General features: G+C 32.6%; 1 protein-coding gene across 2 annotated transcripts in view; it reads right to left on the bottom strand.

Annotated features, from left to right (window-relative positions):
* Positions 1–17,144, bottom strand: part of LOC134712414 (helicase-like transcription factor) — a 57,645-nt gene extending 40,501 nt beyond the window's left edge. The window contains exons 1-5 of one of the 2 annotated variants that reach the window (XM_063573937.1): positions 17,019–17,144; positions 7,125–7,216; positions 6,540–6,806; positions 5,448–5,614; positions 742–943 (exon numbers count right to left, since the gene is read on the bottom strand). In XM_063573937.1, the coding sequence (XP_063430007.1) occupies positions 742–943; positions 5,448–5,614; positions 6,540–6,806; positions 7,125–7,208 (720 nt within the window). In that variant the 5' untranslated portion in view covers positions 7,209–7,216; positions 17,019–17,144. Of the gene's footprint in view, positions 1–741; positions 944–5,447; positions 5,615–6,539; positions 6,807–7,124; positions 7,217–16,966 lie in introns of both variants that reach the window. The other variant, XM_063573936.1, reaches the window with a different exon arrangement.
* Positions 17,145–17,425: the final 281 nt, after the last annotated feature.

Raw genomic sequence — 17,425 nt, 5'->3', positions numbered from 1 at the left:
TAGCAGTAGTTTACTGTCTTCGGCTGTCAAAGTAACTTAGTTTATAATGTGATATATAAAATTACCAGATACAAAGATTTGAATCGTCATCAAACAAAAAAGATGTATTAACGATATCGCTAAAATAAATATTATTTGAAAATTCAAACAGTTCATTTTCATTTGTTTGTTAGAGGTCTTATTAGTTGGTTTAATGAATTGGTTAAACAGGTACCATGCACACTGACAAATCGTTATTTTTCACAGAACACATCATTTAATCCTGAAGTATGTATTAAGGCAAATTAATTTATCATTTATGATTTTTTGTTGTTGACCATTATGGAATGTTTACTTCACAAATGTTTATAGACATGCATCCCTTTGTCGTATTTTCCCCCTTGCTTAAGACAAGTCATTGTTCGAAAATGTACTGCATTGTTTTCCATTTGCACAAAACTTGCCATAGATTTGGAAACAAAATAAATCCGCCATAGATTTTGAATAACATAAATCCGCCATAGATTAGGAAATTATAAAACCTGCCATAGATTTGGGATGACATGACGTCACATTTACCACAGATTAGGAATCTGCCATAGATTTGGAACCCACCATGGATTTGTGTCCTACATATATAAAAACTATGAAATATAATTTCTCCCTAAAATAGTAATTCCCTTTGCAAAAAGTTTGGGCTCATGCATACTGGTACCTTTTTTTTTACAAATTTTATTTCACCCATTGTAATGCACTGCTTACCTCAGCAGGTGACAAGAAAGTCCTTTTAGGAGCAAGATATCCCATACTGGAAGATGGTATTGATTCCTGGTATGTAGGAGTATAACCAGTAAACCCATGTAATCTTAACTTGTTCATCACTGTTTCCTGGTTCTCTTGTCTCCCCCATAACGATATATCTATGGGCATTGAATAAGCGTTTGTAGCTCCAAAGGGCACAACCCTGAAAAAGTTGACAGACATCTTAGTATAAGTACATTCTTTTCACATTTCAACGATTTTGCAATATTTTGAAACTCAGATATTTCTTAAAGTCCATTTAGAAAAAGGAAAATGCAAATCCAGTTAATTTATTTATTGACCTAGGGCATGTTTGCCTTAAAACGTTTCCAGATATTTACAGTATTGTCTGTTCTCTTGAGTAACCTTTGACCTGTATACACAGCCCTATAAGCCATAAGATCCACATGAACCTATCTAGATAGTTTATAATTTCAAATATAATAAGCAACAATGCCAATCGTCATTAAGACAATCAATAGGTCAATAATATGTAAATTCTTGCAATTGTCATTTCCCTTTTCAAAAAAACATTTAGCTCTGAGTTTTATTTTGAGCCACTGGCACATTTTTTTTAATTAGATGCCCTGAGGATGAGTGTGGCCAAGTTTGGTCAAGTAGTTTCTGATAACAAAAAACAAGTTAAAATGGACAACAAAGGACACCAAGTGATGAGAAAATTCCACTTGGCCTTTTGGTCACTCTGAGCTAAAAGTAGTTATGCAATACACCAGTTTCACATTTAACTGCGCATGTCTAATCTTATTAGCAAAACTATGAAATCACATGAAAGTTCTCGAGAGTTTATCAACTGGGGGCTAACGGTTGTAAGCAGTGACTATTAAGCCTTGGAAAAACAAGCATCTGATTGAGTGTTTGCGTTTACATTTCTAACAACATGAGCTCAGCATCATTTGAATAAAAATATAAAATTTATATTGACCAGACAACTTTAATTATTAACAATTGACATATTAAAAGATTTTAAAACGGACTGCTACTGCTGTGTTGTTGATTGCAGTAATATACGATCTGATATGCCGCCTGGCTTTATATTAATTGTACCTTTAAATGTCACAAATTCACGCTGAGATTGTTCCCCTAACGGGAAGAATAAATTAAATAAATAAGCTTGTTTCACTTCATATACATAGTATTAGGTCATTAATTAAGAAGGCAATTAAAACCTTGGCCATGTGGAATCCTCATTTCACCTTGTATAATCTGACCAGGTGAAAATTGATAAAAAACGTACCCTTTTCTGTATATACCCCCCTCCCCCTCCTCCTGAAAATCAAATGGTCATCCCCTAATACAAATGTTTAAAATGTTAACCCTGGTACCTTATCAACACTGAGATATCATGGCCAGTGTGGTTAATGCCACTGGGAATATTTTAATAATTTAAGAGGGGTCATTCAACATTTGATCTTAATTTAAGGCATAGATCGCTCCTTGTAAATACAGGATATTCAATTACTTTTAATGGCACGAAAAATGATTAAGTTGACAATATGTAGAAAATTACTCGCCCCGCTGGCACTGAACCTCTGCTTAGACGAAATTGATCATGAACATAGATTATAAATTAAAATGATATGCATTGTTTTATAGTCTGATCTTTGAAAATTGAAGATGAACCTGTATTTCTGATACGTATTTTAAAACTGCCTTATATCTCACTTCATTTATAGCATGGCCGTCTAAAACATCATCGACACAGAAATATTTGAAACAAATGTACACACTACAAATATGCAGATGTGGTATGAGTGCCAATGATTCAACTGTCGATCAGTCCATGTCACAATGTATCAAAAGTTAACAACTTAGGCAGAGCTCCAGATAAGAATTCACAAATTGGGGTTTTTACCCACCATTTTCTTATGTAATTGGGTGATAAAGATTTTCAATTGCATTATCAATTCCAATTCACCCCTCAAGTAAATATCAAATTGGGTTTTTCACCACCAAGCTCCTAAGTGTATTGGGTTTTTTCATCAACACACTATTGAATATTTAGGCAATATCAACCCCGGATGTTTTTCCATCTTAAGTATGTTTCTTTCTTTGAATAATATGTGCTATAGCTGTTTTATTTTCTTAAGTCACTGACGAGCAATTGTAGGTTTCATTTGTGTCCCGTTTTTAACCTTCTGCCAGTTTTGTAATTTCTCACAACTTATAATGTAAACTGTATACAACGGATATGTGCATTCCCAAGCACTCGTCTCAAATCTTTTTTTCTCTTATATACCTTTATTTAAAAATTCTGAGAGGAGTACCTGTGTGTGTATTCACTCATTAACCGTGAAAACGAAAAAAAAATAGTATATAAACTCTTATACCTGAATGTTTTTGTTTTATTCAATTTACATAAATCTGGGTTAATTCATCCCTTATTAGAACTTTTGGTTTCCAATTACATATCATTTCATAATTGATTTGGCCTTTCACATTTTCAAACGGCAACTGATTCAGTTTTTGACGAAGTCCCGTGTTTCTTAGCAAATTATGTTCTCGTTGAGGTACGCAAACACGCCCATGTGTTCGACGGACGCTTCCTAAAAACACTGGCTGAGTGTTGTTATCATCATATCTTTCCCTCAGCTATGCAAAAGAAGCTGAAAACATGCTTCTATTCAATATTTTTAATCGGACATTCACTTTCGTTTTAATTCAATGCATGTTTTGATAAATCTCGATCAATTCGAAAAAAAATTTGACAATATGACGCACGCTAATCGGATAAACGCCGAGAAGATCGAAATGATTTCAAAACCATGTGTACCATTTGAGCAAGGGAAAATGCCAACAGGGACCCATTTCAGCTACTTGATATGCAGGAATTTATTTTTAGAACGAAAGGACATTTCCAATTATAAATATAATATAAATAGATTACGCAACAAGTGAAAAAAGATAAGGGTAAATAACGCAAACGGTTGCCAACAAAAGGGTTGAGAACTCATGGTTTTGGTATATAATTGGGTTTTCCTTTGAATTAATTGGGTTATTGAACCCTGCAATGGGCAATTGCATTGGGTTTTCTATTATTTGAATTGCGTGATCACGCAAATACGCAGCTTATCTGGAGCTCTGACTTAGGTCAATTTACGGTCTTCAACACAGTGCCAGGACCCTGTCTACTACATCCAATAGGAAAGTGTTCTATTGGTGTTATATGCCATGTACGCTAAACAGGGTAAAACGCATGGTGACTCCATTTTTCTGTTGTTTTCTGAACGCATTTTGTTAGAGCTATTTTCTCACATTTTATTTTGGAATTCTATCATTTGTTTTACCTTCAAATATTCATATAATGACACTTTTCCCTTAAAAATGCCTCTGTTTAATCCATACAAAATGCTTCATATTTTCACAGCGTATAGCTTGAAAACAAACTCTGTGACCTATCATTGTGTTTTTCATATTGTTATCATATCACAATAATTATGTACTACAAGGAAAAAGGAAAAATTCTATCAAATTTCGTTGAACATTATATATTATACTCCCATACTACCGTTATTGGAAATTTCGATTATTTAGTAGTGCCGGTATCTTGTCCTTGTACCCATAAAATTTCATGCAAAAGTCACCATAACAGTAACCTGTATTTTTTTAAAAGGAAAATTAAAAGTTCGAGTCTATGATACTAAACCTATATGTAGGCCTAACCATTTACATGCATGCCAAGAAGATGTAAAAAATATTTAAGAAAAACTGGAACAGAACTGAAATTAAATGAATTTCTGATGTTAAGGCTGTTTTCTCTTTATCAAAATATTTTTCTCTTTTTACGAAAAATCAAACTGACATACAGCAATGTACATAGTGCAGTAATTATAAGCAAAAGAAAGCAATTACAAAATTATACTGTGTTAAAACCATTTTACTCATAAACAGAACTGTTATGAACTCTTTACAGCAACAAGATGACTTATTTTCTCATTTGAATTGTTTTGTGACGGGACCATTTAGAGAGTTCTATTTGGTATAGATTTTCTCATTGTCGAGGGCTGTATGGGGACATATGGTTGCTTTCATCTGTCATTTGCTTATGGTGGATAATTGTCTCGTTTGCAATCATCTTTTTATTTTAAATTTATGTTATTCTCTGTATAGAGAACTAATTATTCTAAATATATAAAATAAACGATTATTAATATCTCAAAAATAAATAATGTCCAGCATACACAACGAGAGACAGAGTTGTTGTCAATCGGTTGATTTATTATTGTGTTGCTAAACATCAGTAGCCCCCTGTCACGTATGATATCGTTGATTATTGCGAGATTTAAACTCAAACGCGCATAAGATTTTGAGATCAGCGTTGATTAGTAGCTTATGTGAAACTAGTCTATTGCAATAACTATTGAAAGAAATTGTCCTTGTTATGTTTAATTAAGCAAGGAAAGACCTAAAAATTTTAAACAAAACAGATTTTCTCTAACCTATTAGAGCTTTAAAAGTTACAAGGCAATTTCTTGCACATATTCATTTGACCCACTAGAATGATCATGACAAAATTTTGGTTAGTAGTCTTTAAGGATAAGATTTGTGTAGAAGTTTGTAAACAGAGGAGATGTTAAGGCAATAGCTCCCACTCCCACTAGTACCCTAAGGGTCATTAGCACATATATTAATTCAGCTTAACTACATACCCTTCAGGTCTTGCCAGATTCCTATCAATAATATCTGCCAATGGTTTAGCCAGTTCTCTTTTGATATGGCCAACTTGTATACGGTCCACATTGGTTACCTTTACAGCGTTCCTGTCGTACTTATTGTCTTTTTCTCTGTCAAGAGCAACCATCTCATTGTTCATTACCTATGAAAACATAACACCCCAAATTTTACATTTTATTGTTGTCCCATATTTCATTTATAGCATAAGAAAAAAGATCTTTTTTATTTAAAAAGCCCTAACAATATAAATATATACAATGAGTCAATAATCATGATAAACATCAATGTCACAATTTCACTTGTCAATGCTTGTAAAGAACCTTAGTGAGCAAGTTCAAAATACCCCAGGATTTAATTTGCTTTAAATAATTAAATAATGAAAGATCTAGATGTCAATTTGAATTATCAAGAGAAAAGTTCACCTAAAGCAGGTCAACACCCTCTTATATATATATCTTTTGATAGTCTTCATATAAAGAATGGGAAAAAAAGAACAGCTAGAACATATAGAAAGGTTGAAAATATTGAAATCAATTGTTGTTTAATGTAATTTCGTTTCTTTAGTTTATGATTCAATTTACACCAATGGAAGAGATCTGCATCTTCTAAATCTAAACATTCAATTAAAGTTGATAGTTGATTATCTAAAATTCAACTAGTTGAATTGTGTCATTTAACAACAACTATAAAAAAAAATTGAAATCTTAATACGACTGAACTGCAGGCTAGGGTCATTTTCAATTTTTTGTGACAGTACTCTTAAGATTATTGTACACCGTGCTGATAGACAGTTTCAAGCAGTTACTGACTTCCTTTTCAAAAAATTATTGGTATACATTTTTTTTCTTTCTATTTTGGTGTTGGTTAACATTTTTTAACAGAACATTTAATTTATTTACCATGTTCAGAATTGTTTTTTCATAAAAATTCAACACCCTTGTTAGAAAGATTAACTATTATTTAGAAGTTTTACATTTAGGCTCAACTCTGTGACAACTCTAAGACAGATGTTCTCCTTCATTGTGCTTAATTTCAGACAAACTTTATGTATATATGTGATAACTTACAGAACCCCTGTAATACTGTATACCGACAATGTTGCCACGTATACTACCAAGGAGAACTTCTGTATCCAGGTCGTCATAACCCATCTCATCAAGGTCAATTACAGGTGTTGCCATCTGCGAGGTTCTTGAACTCCCTGCTCCTCCATAACTCATAAATCCTTCACAACTCCCAATATCACCATAGTTCATATAACTTGAACTGCCCATTCGAAATGATGCTCCAGATTCCATCCATCTCTTTTTTTGTTTTGGTTTCTTTTTCTTTGCCTGACATAATTAAAAATTAATAAGATGTGATTGGTTCTAAAATTACAATGCAAAAACAAACAAAAAATTAAGCAAACAGTTTAGGTTATATTATTGAGCAATATTAATGATTTTTAGTACTTAATTAGTAGTAACTGAAGGATAAATTACACAAAGAGTTCTGACTATTGGTTCTGTAACAGGTATTTTTTTAAATGTTTTTCAGTCTTTATATTTTGGTTTTTACCAACCAGTTTGAGTGGAATTATCAGTCAACATGGTTGAAACTTAATCACAATAAAAGTGTACTAAATACCACCCTATTTGAAGTTAACATACTTTTCTAGTATTTGATGAGAATGTTGCCCTTGAGTACTGTGATCCTCCAGTGCTTGCTTTGCAGGTCTGTTTTGTTCTAGCCATATTTAACTCTACAAAAGAAGAAAGGTACGCATCATGAGCATGGTAAGAAAAAAAATACCAGCATTTTAAGAATATTTGGGGAAAAAATTTAAATCCTGTGGGCATACATACAAATGACATACTATAATGTAAAGAAACATCCTATAAAATCTGTAGCTCAAAAACTGTATGAGGAGAAAGCTGTACATATCATGTATTAACTATATCAGGACAGACAGAGGTGTATTTATATGCCCCTAAATATTTTGTCACAGGAAAATAAAAAATATTTAAGGCATGTATCTAATTAAACATTATACTATAGCATATGGATGTACCTCTTCTTTCATTAGCAGTTGGACCCATACTTGCCAAGTGACATGGTATTAGCGTGTAATACACCCTTTTCCAACAATTTACACGCATGGATTTTGTCACATGGCATGTTGTAACGATATCGCCTCGTCTTAATAATATAAGTGTTGGGGTTGCGACTAGCTCATGAACAAAAACACATCTTACGTCAACGACATTTAATAAAAAGAGAGAGTAAAACAAAAAGGCGTTTCCGGACATCACTTGTACAATTCCGTAAAACATATAAAACTGAATTACACATATATAAAACATATATATATATCTAAATATATAACAATGTACACGCTTTTCACCACTTTAAACGCTTTTTCGTTCTTTACATTTTTTGGTTGTTAGTGATATCACTATTCTCAGGATAAATACCGAAAAATTTCGAACTAATTGTTTGGCTGCCATTGTTTGTTTTTCTATATGAACGAACAGCAAAAGGCAAGTAGTTTGTAATTATGTACACAGAAATAGGTCGCTTTCAGGGTCTGTACTGTCATCTAAACCGCTGATTGTTAAGCCAAATATGTACGTACCAAGATCCAAGATTTATAAATCAAATTTTGAAGTTCAAGTTTAAATGATCGAGTGACAAATTGTGCATTCTATGTTGCAATGATATAAACAATACACGTGAGAGGGGAAATATAATTTAGCTTTTTGAATAAGCATTCAACATGTTTATTAAGGTAAGGTTTGCATACACAGGGAGATAACTCGAATTCAAATAATTGAAAAAAGGAGGGACCCGCCATTTTGAATTGCTTTGAATAACCAATGTTCGATAACTACAATATTATCGAGAAAAAAAACAACACCTACCTCAAAATCGTCGTTTAGGAGTAATTTTATCAACATTTGAATCGTACAAGTAACGTTATGACCTTCAGTTTGTTAGTTTTCATTTATATGACGTCACGTTTATCCATAACGTCTATGTGCTAAAACAATTCATGACGTTTCGCGGAGTTTTATTTTATTTCATAAATGTACAGTTTTATGCCCTCGCTGTAGTCCAAATAATTATAATAGCCTTTCAAGACGTCTTAATTATTTGGACTACCCCCGCTGTAGCAAAGTGGGCATTGAGTTGTATCTTTGTCTGTTTGTACGTATTATAGTGTATCCAGGTGTTATGATAAGTCGTTATACTAAGGCTATTTTTTTCTTATTTTTTCTGTAGACTTAGCTTTGATTTTTTATAACCATGCATTGGCAAGCTTGATAACTCGTAATTGTTTGTCAGTAACTAAATGCAGTCAGAGCTCAGACATAAATAAGTCTGAATCTGCTTTTGACTCATAGAGGTCTTAATTTGTAAGTTTCAGGATTTGTCTCCCTTTAATGGAGGACAAAATACGACTTGAATAAGTCCAATATTGTTTAACAAGAAATAATTGACCAGAATCAAAAAGTTGCAAATATCGACTCCTACAAGTCGATGAGTGATCAAAATTGGTTAACTTCAAGACCCACGCATATTTATAAGGAGGTCATGCATCTAAATCAAATAATGACAACATTGAAAGTCAATGCTTTGTCTTCTAAAGAAAAAATATGAATGAGAGTCTAAAAAATCGGGGATCATGTTAATTAGCCTTACAATGCAACCACCTGGAATCACACTTAATGAGGTAAAACATCTGTGTTCAGTAAGGATGTTCAATAAGATAATTAAATATAGATAGCTCAAGTCCTTGTGATTTCTCATACAGGTTTTTGATGTCATAGGTGGTATAGTGTGGCCACAAAGTAACATTAAGTTTTTTCACCAACATAAATAGACCTAAACAAGTCTGTCATTTTCTGACTTAGATAAGTCTAAAATTGAAACTACATTTTAACATAAATACATGTTTCGTTTTATTTAAGTCAAAAACAAAAATAGACTTGTTTATGTCTGAGCTCTGACTGAAATGTACGATGATGTCCCATACCTTGTTTGTTTACATTAAAATTTCAATGGCGTCAAAATCACGTGATGTCAATTCGTTATATCCATTCAAATTGCTCTACTGTCAATTAGGGGATTTTTCAGTCTACGGCAATTACGTTATTTCTTTCTGGGATATTGCTTCAAAATAGTTTGCAATAGTTCTGGGTTTTATTCAACAGGAAAACTCTTTTTTTGCCATCCCTTTTGACATCAAGGGAATGTTGTTTGAATATTTACCTACAGTCATGATGGTCAGAATATCGATCTTTTTATAATGAAAAAAAAGAAAATTCTATGAAAAATAAATGTAAATTGTTTCTTATTAACCAACTCTATATGCCTGTTCAAAATTACGGCATGGACATCGTTTTTTCATATAGTTTTCCTTTCATTTTGGTTGGGTTTTTTTCGCGGGAAAATCGAGAAAGAGGTAAGGAGCATGTCATTTTTAAATTCCTAAAAATACGATTTGCTTGACCTGTATTGCCTGCCACAAGATTGATGACGCTGAATGGAATGTACACAAAGCAATGGAGGCCGGAAACGGGATTTTGTGAAGTTCTAGAATGTTTTTTAAATATTCAGAAGTTGGGATTGAAACGGGCTTTAGAAAATTGGCATTTTTTGGCAATAATTGAGAACAACAATGAAAACTTACCTTTAGAAATGTTTTTTTATTCAAAAGTGCAGAAAAAACGTATTTTGCACTGTTTTTCTACGCCAGACGTACCGTAGTGACATCAATGCAGTTTCCCCGTGTGTTGAGTTCAAACACAAATACCTAACGAACTGACAAGATGAACGATCTTAGACTACGGTAGGATACGTACGTTTTTTACAAAATTAGTTTCCATTCTCTTACTTTAGTCTTCCTCAACCAACTAATATAAAACTTATGCACAATGCTTTATGCCACAAAAACACAGAATAGATTTGAATTTTGATGTCGTCACTTTTACAGTTCTAGATTTATGAATGGTCGGACAGGGGATACTTTTCTCCATTCTCTCGTCCCATTTCTCTTGTCTCCCGCCATAAAAACTATATAAAAAAAACTAATGTATGGGAAGCTTATTTCAATAGAAATCAGTCTAATATATTGTGTTTTTTATGGCTTGTCCCCGTCTTGTCCTTTCACAAGATAGAAGTTTTGTTTATTCTGCTTCAAGAACGCCGGTAACTTTTTCACTGATTGTTAAGCTGTCTTTTTATTGAATTTTTAAGTCTGATAAGCGCCGATCCTGATTTTTTATACAGTATTTATATAAATACAAATTATAGAAACGCATGATTGAATGAAAACGGCACATTTTTGGGACACTTTTAGTCAATTTAGTTTAAAAATCTACATAATGCGCCATATGTTTTACTTATAGAGAATGCATATATTCTCAGATAATTTTATTGCAGAGTTTTTACGAATGACACAATGTTGAACTTGGTCTTTTCCGCAAATACGCACACAACCCACACGTTTACATCATTCCAAATGTATTTTATTTTTATCAATCACTTTTACAACTGACAGAGTGTTCTAATAGCAATTTTTTATGGATGCATTAAGACACAACTATTTTATTGTGTCGTCCTGAACATGCCTGAAGTATTTGCCACTGGACATTTTCCAACCTCTTATCAAACAAACTTCTATGCATATCAGTCAACTTTGAATCAATTTATCTAAAAACGAGGATGGTTATATGTGTCTCTACACATGCAAGGATTCACTATAAAATCAGGGAAATTGCTAGGTTTTAGTCTTTCTCCATATATATAAGAGATCATAATAAAGTAGTGACGACGCTCGGAATATTTTTATGAGGTCGTTTTCTGAGTTTTTCGTTTCTGTTCTCCAACTTTAGTTTGCTTGTACCAAATGCTATAAAATTGTACGTAATGCTTTATAATGTTTCATATTTATGAAAGAGGGGGCATCATCAGTTTCCTATGGACATATTATCCATTTATTCCAATCTCTAACATATTATTTCTTTGTGTAATGCATTTTAATCGGAATAACATAACTATGGTTAAAGAGAAGCCACGATCAATTTTGATTTGACGGTCGCAAATTTCTGTTTTACTGTCTCCCCTACGTGTGGACAGTAAAAGTGCATTTGCGAACATCAAAATGCCAATTGACGATGGACAGTGCCGTTACTCCTGTAAACTTTATTGAACTGATTTTAATTGATTAAAATGTGGAAGATTTTCATATTACAGGTCTACATAACTGCATTTCGTATTTTAAATATCAACAATACATATACGGCTGGTCATTTGTTTTCCAAGGCCATCGTCTGTTTCGTCTTTCATCACGCACAAGAGGATGGAGTTTGTTTGTTTGGTCAAAGACCCTAAATCTGAATATATGTGTAACAATTAGACAAATCATACCAGTAATCTATCTTTCTCCTGCAAGGCTTTCCCCTGCTTAGTCATAAATATTTGATCATATTTGAATAACATTTGTTGATGTCTAGATTTAAATGAATGTAGTAAACACGGCTGCTGTAAATGACTTAATTATAGTAAAAACTGATGTTTTTTCGTCCAATTGCTGCATACAAACAATTTACCAAACACGGGGCAATGGAGCAATGCTTTTCTAAGATTTAAAATATAACAGTTTGAAGAACTGAAAGAATATAAGCGTTTCCTTCAAAATCATAGGAAAATTGATTAGCCGATATGGATATATGTAGAATCGATGTTAAATTAACAAAACTTGCAGCAACTTTTATCCCCCCATCCCTACCCCCCAAACTATTTGATTTTTTTTTTTTTTTTTATCCTACATTGATCTTTTAATTTAATCACTGTTTTCTCTCATTGATTATGGTCAATCCCAAAGTGTTACAAGACAACATGATTTTTTTATAAAAAGATGCTATTTAAAATGACTTTCTTCCTTGCAGATCAACAAAAAAAATTATGTTTTTGTTAAACAGAAATGACAAGATAAACACATATAACGGCCATTTCCGTAAAAACGAGTTCGGGGACATACCAATTTTATTAGCTTATTATAACGCAAATAGTTAATTCCTTAATTTCACAGTTTTTTACAAAAACGTTGGACCCGGAAAAGGGATATTTTTGGCTTTTTGTTGCCATGGCAACGGGATTTTTTTTACCCAAAAATTAAAAAATCTTGTTTTTAGGATTTTTTTTATTATATTTTTAATTCAAATCTATTATTAATGAATGAACCACAATTATTTATACATGTTTTATTCAGTTTAATTTTTTTATATTCACTCGCATACATTATTATTTCAAAAGAATTCAAAAACATTTTCCCCTAAAAATCGTAAAAAATCGGAATTTTGAGCTTTCCCCCTGAAAAAACGGGACGGGCGATGTTCAATTTTTTTTCATTAAAAGATTGGGTCGTTCTCCCTGAACAAAATGATGTATCATATTGCTATAATATCACCAAGAAAAAAATCCAGGTTTCATGCAAACCTTACCTTAAGTTGAAATCAAGTTATAAAACATTTTTCTTTTTCAATTTCAGTTTCAAATCTAGCCAAAAGATTTCTCATGGGTCTTCGGATGAAAATATTGCAGAACTGTTGGATCAGCTCTCAAAGTGCCAGTTATCTTCTGATAAACTTGCCAGTTTTTACCAGGCAATAGCAATGGGAGCAATGGCAGAGTTAGATGACATTTTACATCTCCAAAAAAACCCAACATCATGACATTCTTCCAAAGCTTGATAAAGCTTATTGAGTTGAGCCAAATATCAGTTCTTACTGAGAGAGAGCACTTTCAATTATAAAGAAATTCACACTGAATTCTGATCAGAACTTGACAATGTTACATTTGTATTGTGTGCTGTTACAATGTATCAAATAAATTTATGGTGACTTGAATAACACCGGTATCACCCCTGTCAAAATGCAACCATGGTTGACCATAGTTACCATCGCTAACCATTGATAACCATGGTCAAACCATGGTTGGACGTGCTGAAAACCATAGTTAACCATGGTTTTCCACTATTGTGACCATGGTCAAACCATGCTCTATTTAACCATGGTTACCCATGGTTTTCCACGTTTGTGACCATGGTAAACATCTGACCATGGGGTTACAATTATTTGTTTATTGAAATTTGCAAAAGAAGATAAAAACATTTTTGATCCTTAAAATCTGTTATTTTATACAAATTATCAAGGGCAATTGATTCTTTGTGGAAAATTTTATGTTTTTGCAAGTGGAAACTGCTTTTCATTTTATGGATGAACGTTTCTGCAAGGGTAGCTTTAAAGTTGACTTATTTGAAAATCTTACTTTGCTGAACAATATTGCTGTTTACAGTTTATCTTTATCTATAATAATATTCAAGATAATAACCAAAAACAGCAAAATTTCCTTAAAATTACCCATTCAAGGGCAGCAACCCAACAACAGGTTGTCAGATTCATCTGAAAATTACAGGGCAGATAGATCTAGATCTGATAAAAAAAATTACCCAAGTCAGATTTGCTCTAAATGCTTTGGTTTTTGAGTTATAAGCCAAAAACTGCATTTTACGCCTATGTTCTAGTTTTAGCTGTGGTGGCCATCTTGCTTTGATGGCTGGGTCACCGGACACCTATTTTTTAAACTAGATACCGCAAAGATGATTGTTGCCAAGTTTGGATTAATTTGGCCCAGTAGTTTCAGAGGAGAAGATTTTTGTAAAAGATAACTAAGATTTACGAAAAATGGTTAAAAGTTTACTATAAAGGGCAATAACTCCTAAAGGGGTCAACTGACAATTTCTGTCATGTTGACTTATTTGTAAATCCTACTTTGCTGAACATTATTGCTGCATACAGTTTATCTCTATCTATAATAATATTCAAAATAATAACCAAAAACAGCAAAATTTCCTTAAAATTACCAATTCAGGGGCAGCAACCCATTGAAGGGTTGTCAGATTTGTCTGAAAATTTCAGGGCAAATAGATCTAGACATGTTAAACAATTACTCCTGCTGTCAGATTAGCTCTAATTTCTTTGGTTTTTGAGTTATAAACCAAAAATTGCATTTTACCCCTATGTTCTATTTTCAGCCATGGTGGCCATCATGGTTGGTTTGCCGGGTCACGCCACACATTTTTTAAACTAAATACTCCAATGATGATTGTGGCCAAGTTTGGTTTAATTTGGCCCAGCAGTTTCAGAGAAGATTTTTGTAAAAGATAACTAAGATTTACGAAAAATGGTTAAAAATTGGCTATAAAGAGCAATAACTCCTAAAGGGGTCATCTGACCATTTTGGTTATGTTGACTTATTTGTAGATCTTACTTTGCTGAACATTATTGCTGTTTACAGTTTATCTCTATCTATAATAATATTCAAGATAATAACCAAAAACAGATACCCCAATGATGATTGTGGCCAAGTTTGGTTTAGTTTGGCCCAGTAGTTTCAGAGGAGAAGATTTTAGTAAAAGCTAACGACGATGGACGACGACGACGACGGACGACCAACGACGTGGAAATGACATGTCAAACAAATCCTGAATTGGTTATAAATTTGATAACATTTATTAAAGAATATCGAAGTGTTAGAGGCGATCAAACTTATGACTTGATGAATTAAATGGTTACATATACAACTATAAGATATAAAATATTATTTTGATATCTTTTTTGGACAAGTTGTACACTTTTCAAATGAGGCACTTGGGAAGCCTAGTAATAGTTGTATGGTCTTGTATATATATTTATGTTTTTGTTAAATACTTTAGATAATGCATTGTGAAGTGAGGATTGGTGAGTATTGTCTGTAATTTCCACTAACAGACTTTTTTTCTGTATATAAAAATTAACTGATGTTTTATTTTGTGGTAAAAAGCTGTAAGGAGCATGAATATTTCCGTATTCAAAAAACCTTTAAGTACAACTAACCACATCCTTGAAGTTAACTTTGCATGCAAAAAGACCTATTCCATGTTTTTTAGAAAATTTGTTTAAAATATGTGAGTCTGATCGTTTCTTTTGGAAGGTTAAACTAGTCTACATCTACATCTATACTATTGTGCAAACGTCAACCTGTATATACAACTGCAATTAAAATTGGATAAAATCAGGTGGTTTCTGTTTACAGCTGTAGTCTCTGAAGCTGCTCCTTGAAGCATTCCAGAGATGTAGCTAGGAAGGCTTCAGGCGGCAGACTGTTCCAGTCGGTGATGGTGCATGAAATATAGCTGTATTTGAAGGAATCTGTGGAGGAATTGATCTGAGTAAATTTTTCTGGATGGTAGTCTAGTTGAGGTAAATGAAGAAAATATGGAAAATTCTGAATAAATTGTACTAATTGTTTTCAAAACAACCACATATTTAGGAGTTTTATAATACTGTTACATTTAAGATGGATTTTAAGAAAAAGTATACTGTTCAGATTATTTTAAGCAGATTTTGCAATAAAATAAAACTAAAAAAATGCTTTCAGTTCCTTATGGTTTCCTGCCAGGTTTAAAAAAAACTTTAATATAACATTGAAAATAGATTTTAAATATTAACATGAAGCAAGTAACACTAGTAATGGTGTTTATTTATGCCTTTTGAATTATATTGTGCAAAATAAAGAAAATAAAGATTGGTTTCCTGTTTGGTTTCATGTCACGTAAACGGTGAATCAAATTGTATTAATTTTTTCTCGAAAAACTCAATTGTTCCATTCATACTATTCTAACACCAACACAACCCACAAAATAAAAGTTAACATTTTAGAACTTATAAAAAAGGATACAAAAAGAAACCAAAGGCCGAATACCAAATTATGGTCCATATTCAACATTTGTTAGGGGTCTTTATTAAAGATACTGGAAGGTTCACAAAATAGATAGTTAAGGTTTTATAAGGGTTAATTATTTATTCAATTTTAATTTAATTTTTTTGGGTAATTAATTATTTATTTAGTTACATATTTTTTTCTGCAGTGCCACATTATAAATACAAATGTACCAATGAGTTTTATACAAAAGTGACGTAAATTTACCAGTGTGATTCAAATTACAGAGAGATTATAGTGTCAAGTTGACACTTCTAAAGACTAAAGACTAAAAAAGAACACAAATGAGGGGGGGTAAGACCTTTATCGGGACGGCCGGGATTGTGAGTTTATTAGCCCAGGATTTCGGGATTGACCCTTTCGGGACCAGGGAATTCTTTTTTCGATTTCAGGACCTCGGGATTTCGTGTTTCTTAAGGGATTTTGGGATTTCGTGTTTTTAAGCTCGGGATTTCGGGATCAGGATCCCTCCTTCCCTCCCTCACAAATGGTATGCATTCTTTTAAAATCTAAATTATTTGAAAGGATAGGCTATAAATGACCATTTGTTTGTTTATATTTATCACAATAATAATTCTTATAATTTAGCAACACAGCACGAACGGAGGTTTGTCAATAAACAGGTAAATGTTAACCCCACCAAATGCCAAATGGCAGCATGCAAGTACGTCCAAATCTAACTTACACAATCTAATAGACAACACGTAGGCTACTTAAAAAGATTGCTATAACAGCACCTCTGTTGTGAATAGTGCACTGAATTCCTGTTCGTCTGCAATAACTTCCATTTAGTTCATTACGATTTCCCGCCAATTTTCATTTTCCGGGCATACTAGTTTAAGTAGTGTGACCCTGATCTCAATTAGTCGCATTCGATTCTTTGAATTATACAATTGCAACATAATAAATTTAATGTTCGTCTCATTTTTCATTATACCATGGAAGAATTTTTATTTAATACTTCCATGATTATACCAAATAAAAAATCATGTAACTTTAAATGCTGTTATTTTTTTTGTCTGAGTGAGATATTTTTTTGTAGGAAAACAGGAACATTTTGTTAGTTTTATCATGCAATCATTTTTTTCTCTTCAAATTTAACACTTTTTTTTGGCAATATGGATTTTCAAAATATTTTTTTTAT

Source organism: Mytilus trossulus, chromosome 3, assembly GCF_036588685.1.
Source record: "Mytilus trossulus isolate FHL-02 chromosome 3, PNRI_Mtr1.1.1.hap1, whole genome shotgun sequence".
NCBI classification, from domain to species: domain Eukaryota; kingdom Metazoa; phylum Mollusca; class Bivalvia; order Mytilida; family Mytilidae; genus Mytilus; species Mytilus trossulus.
The sequence above is the reverse complement of the archived record's forward strand: the minus strand, read 5'-3'. Positions and strand labels throughout refer to the sequence as shown.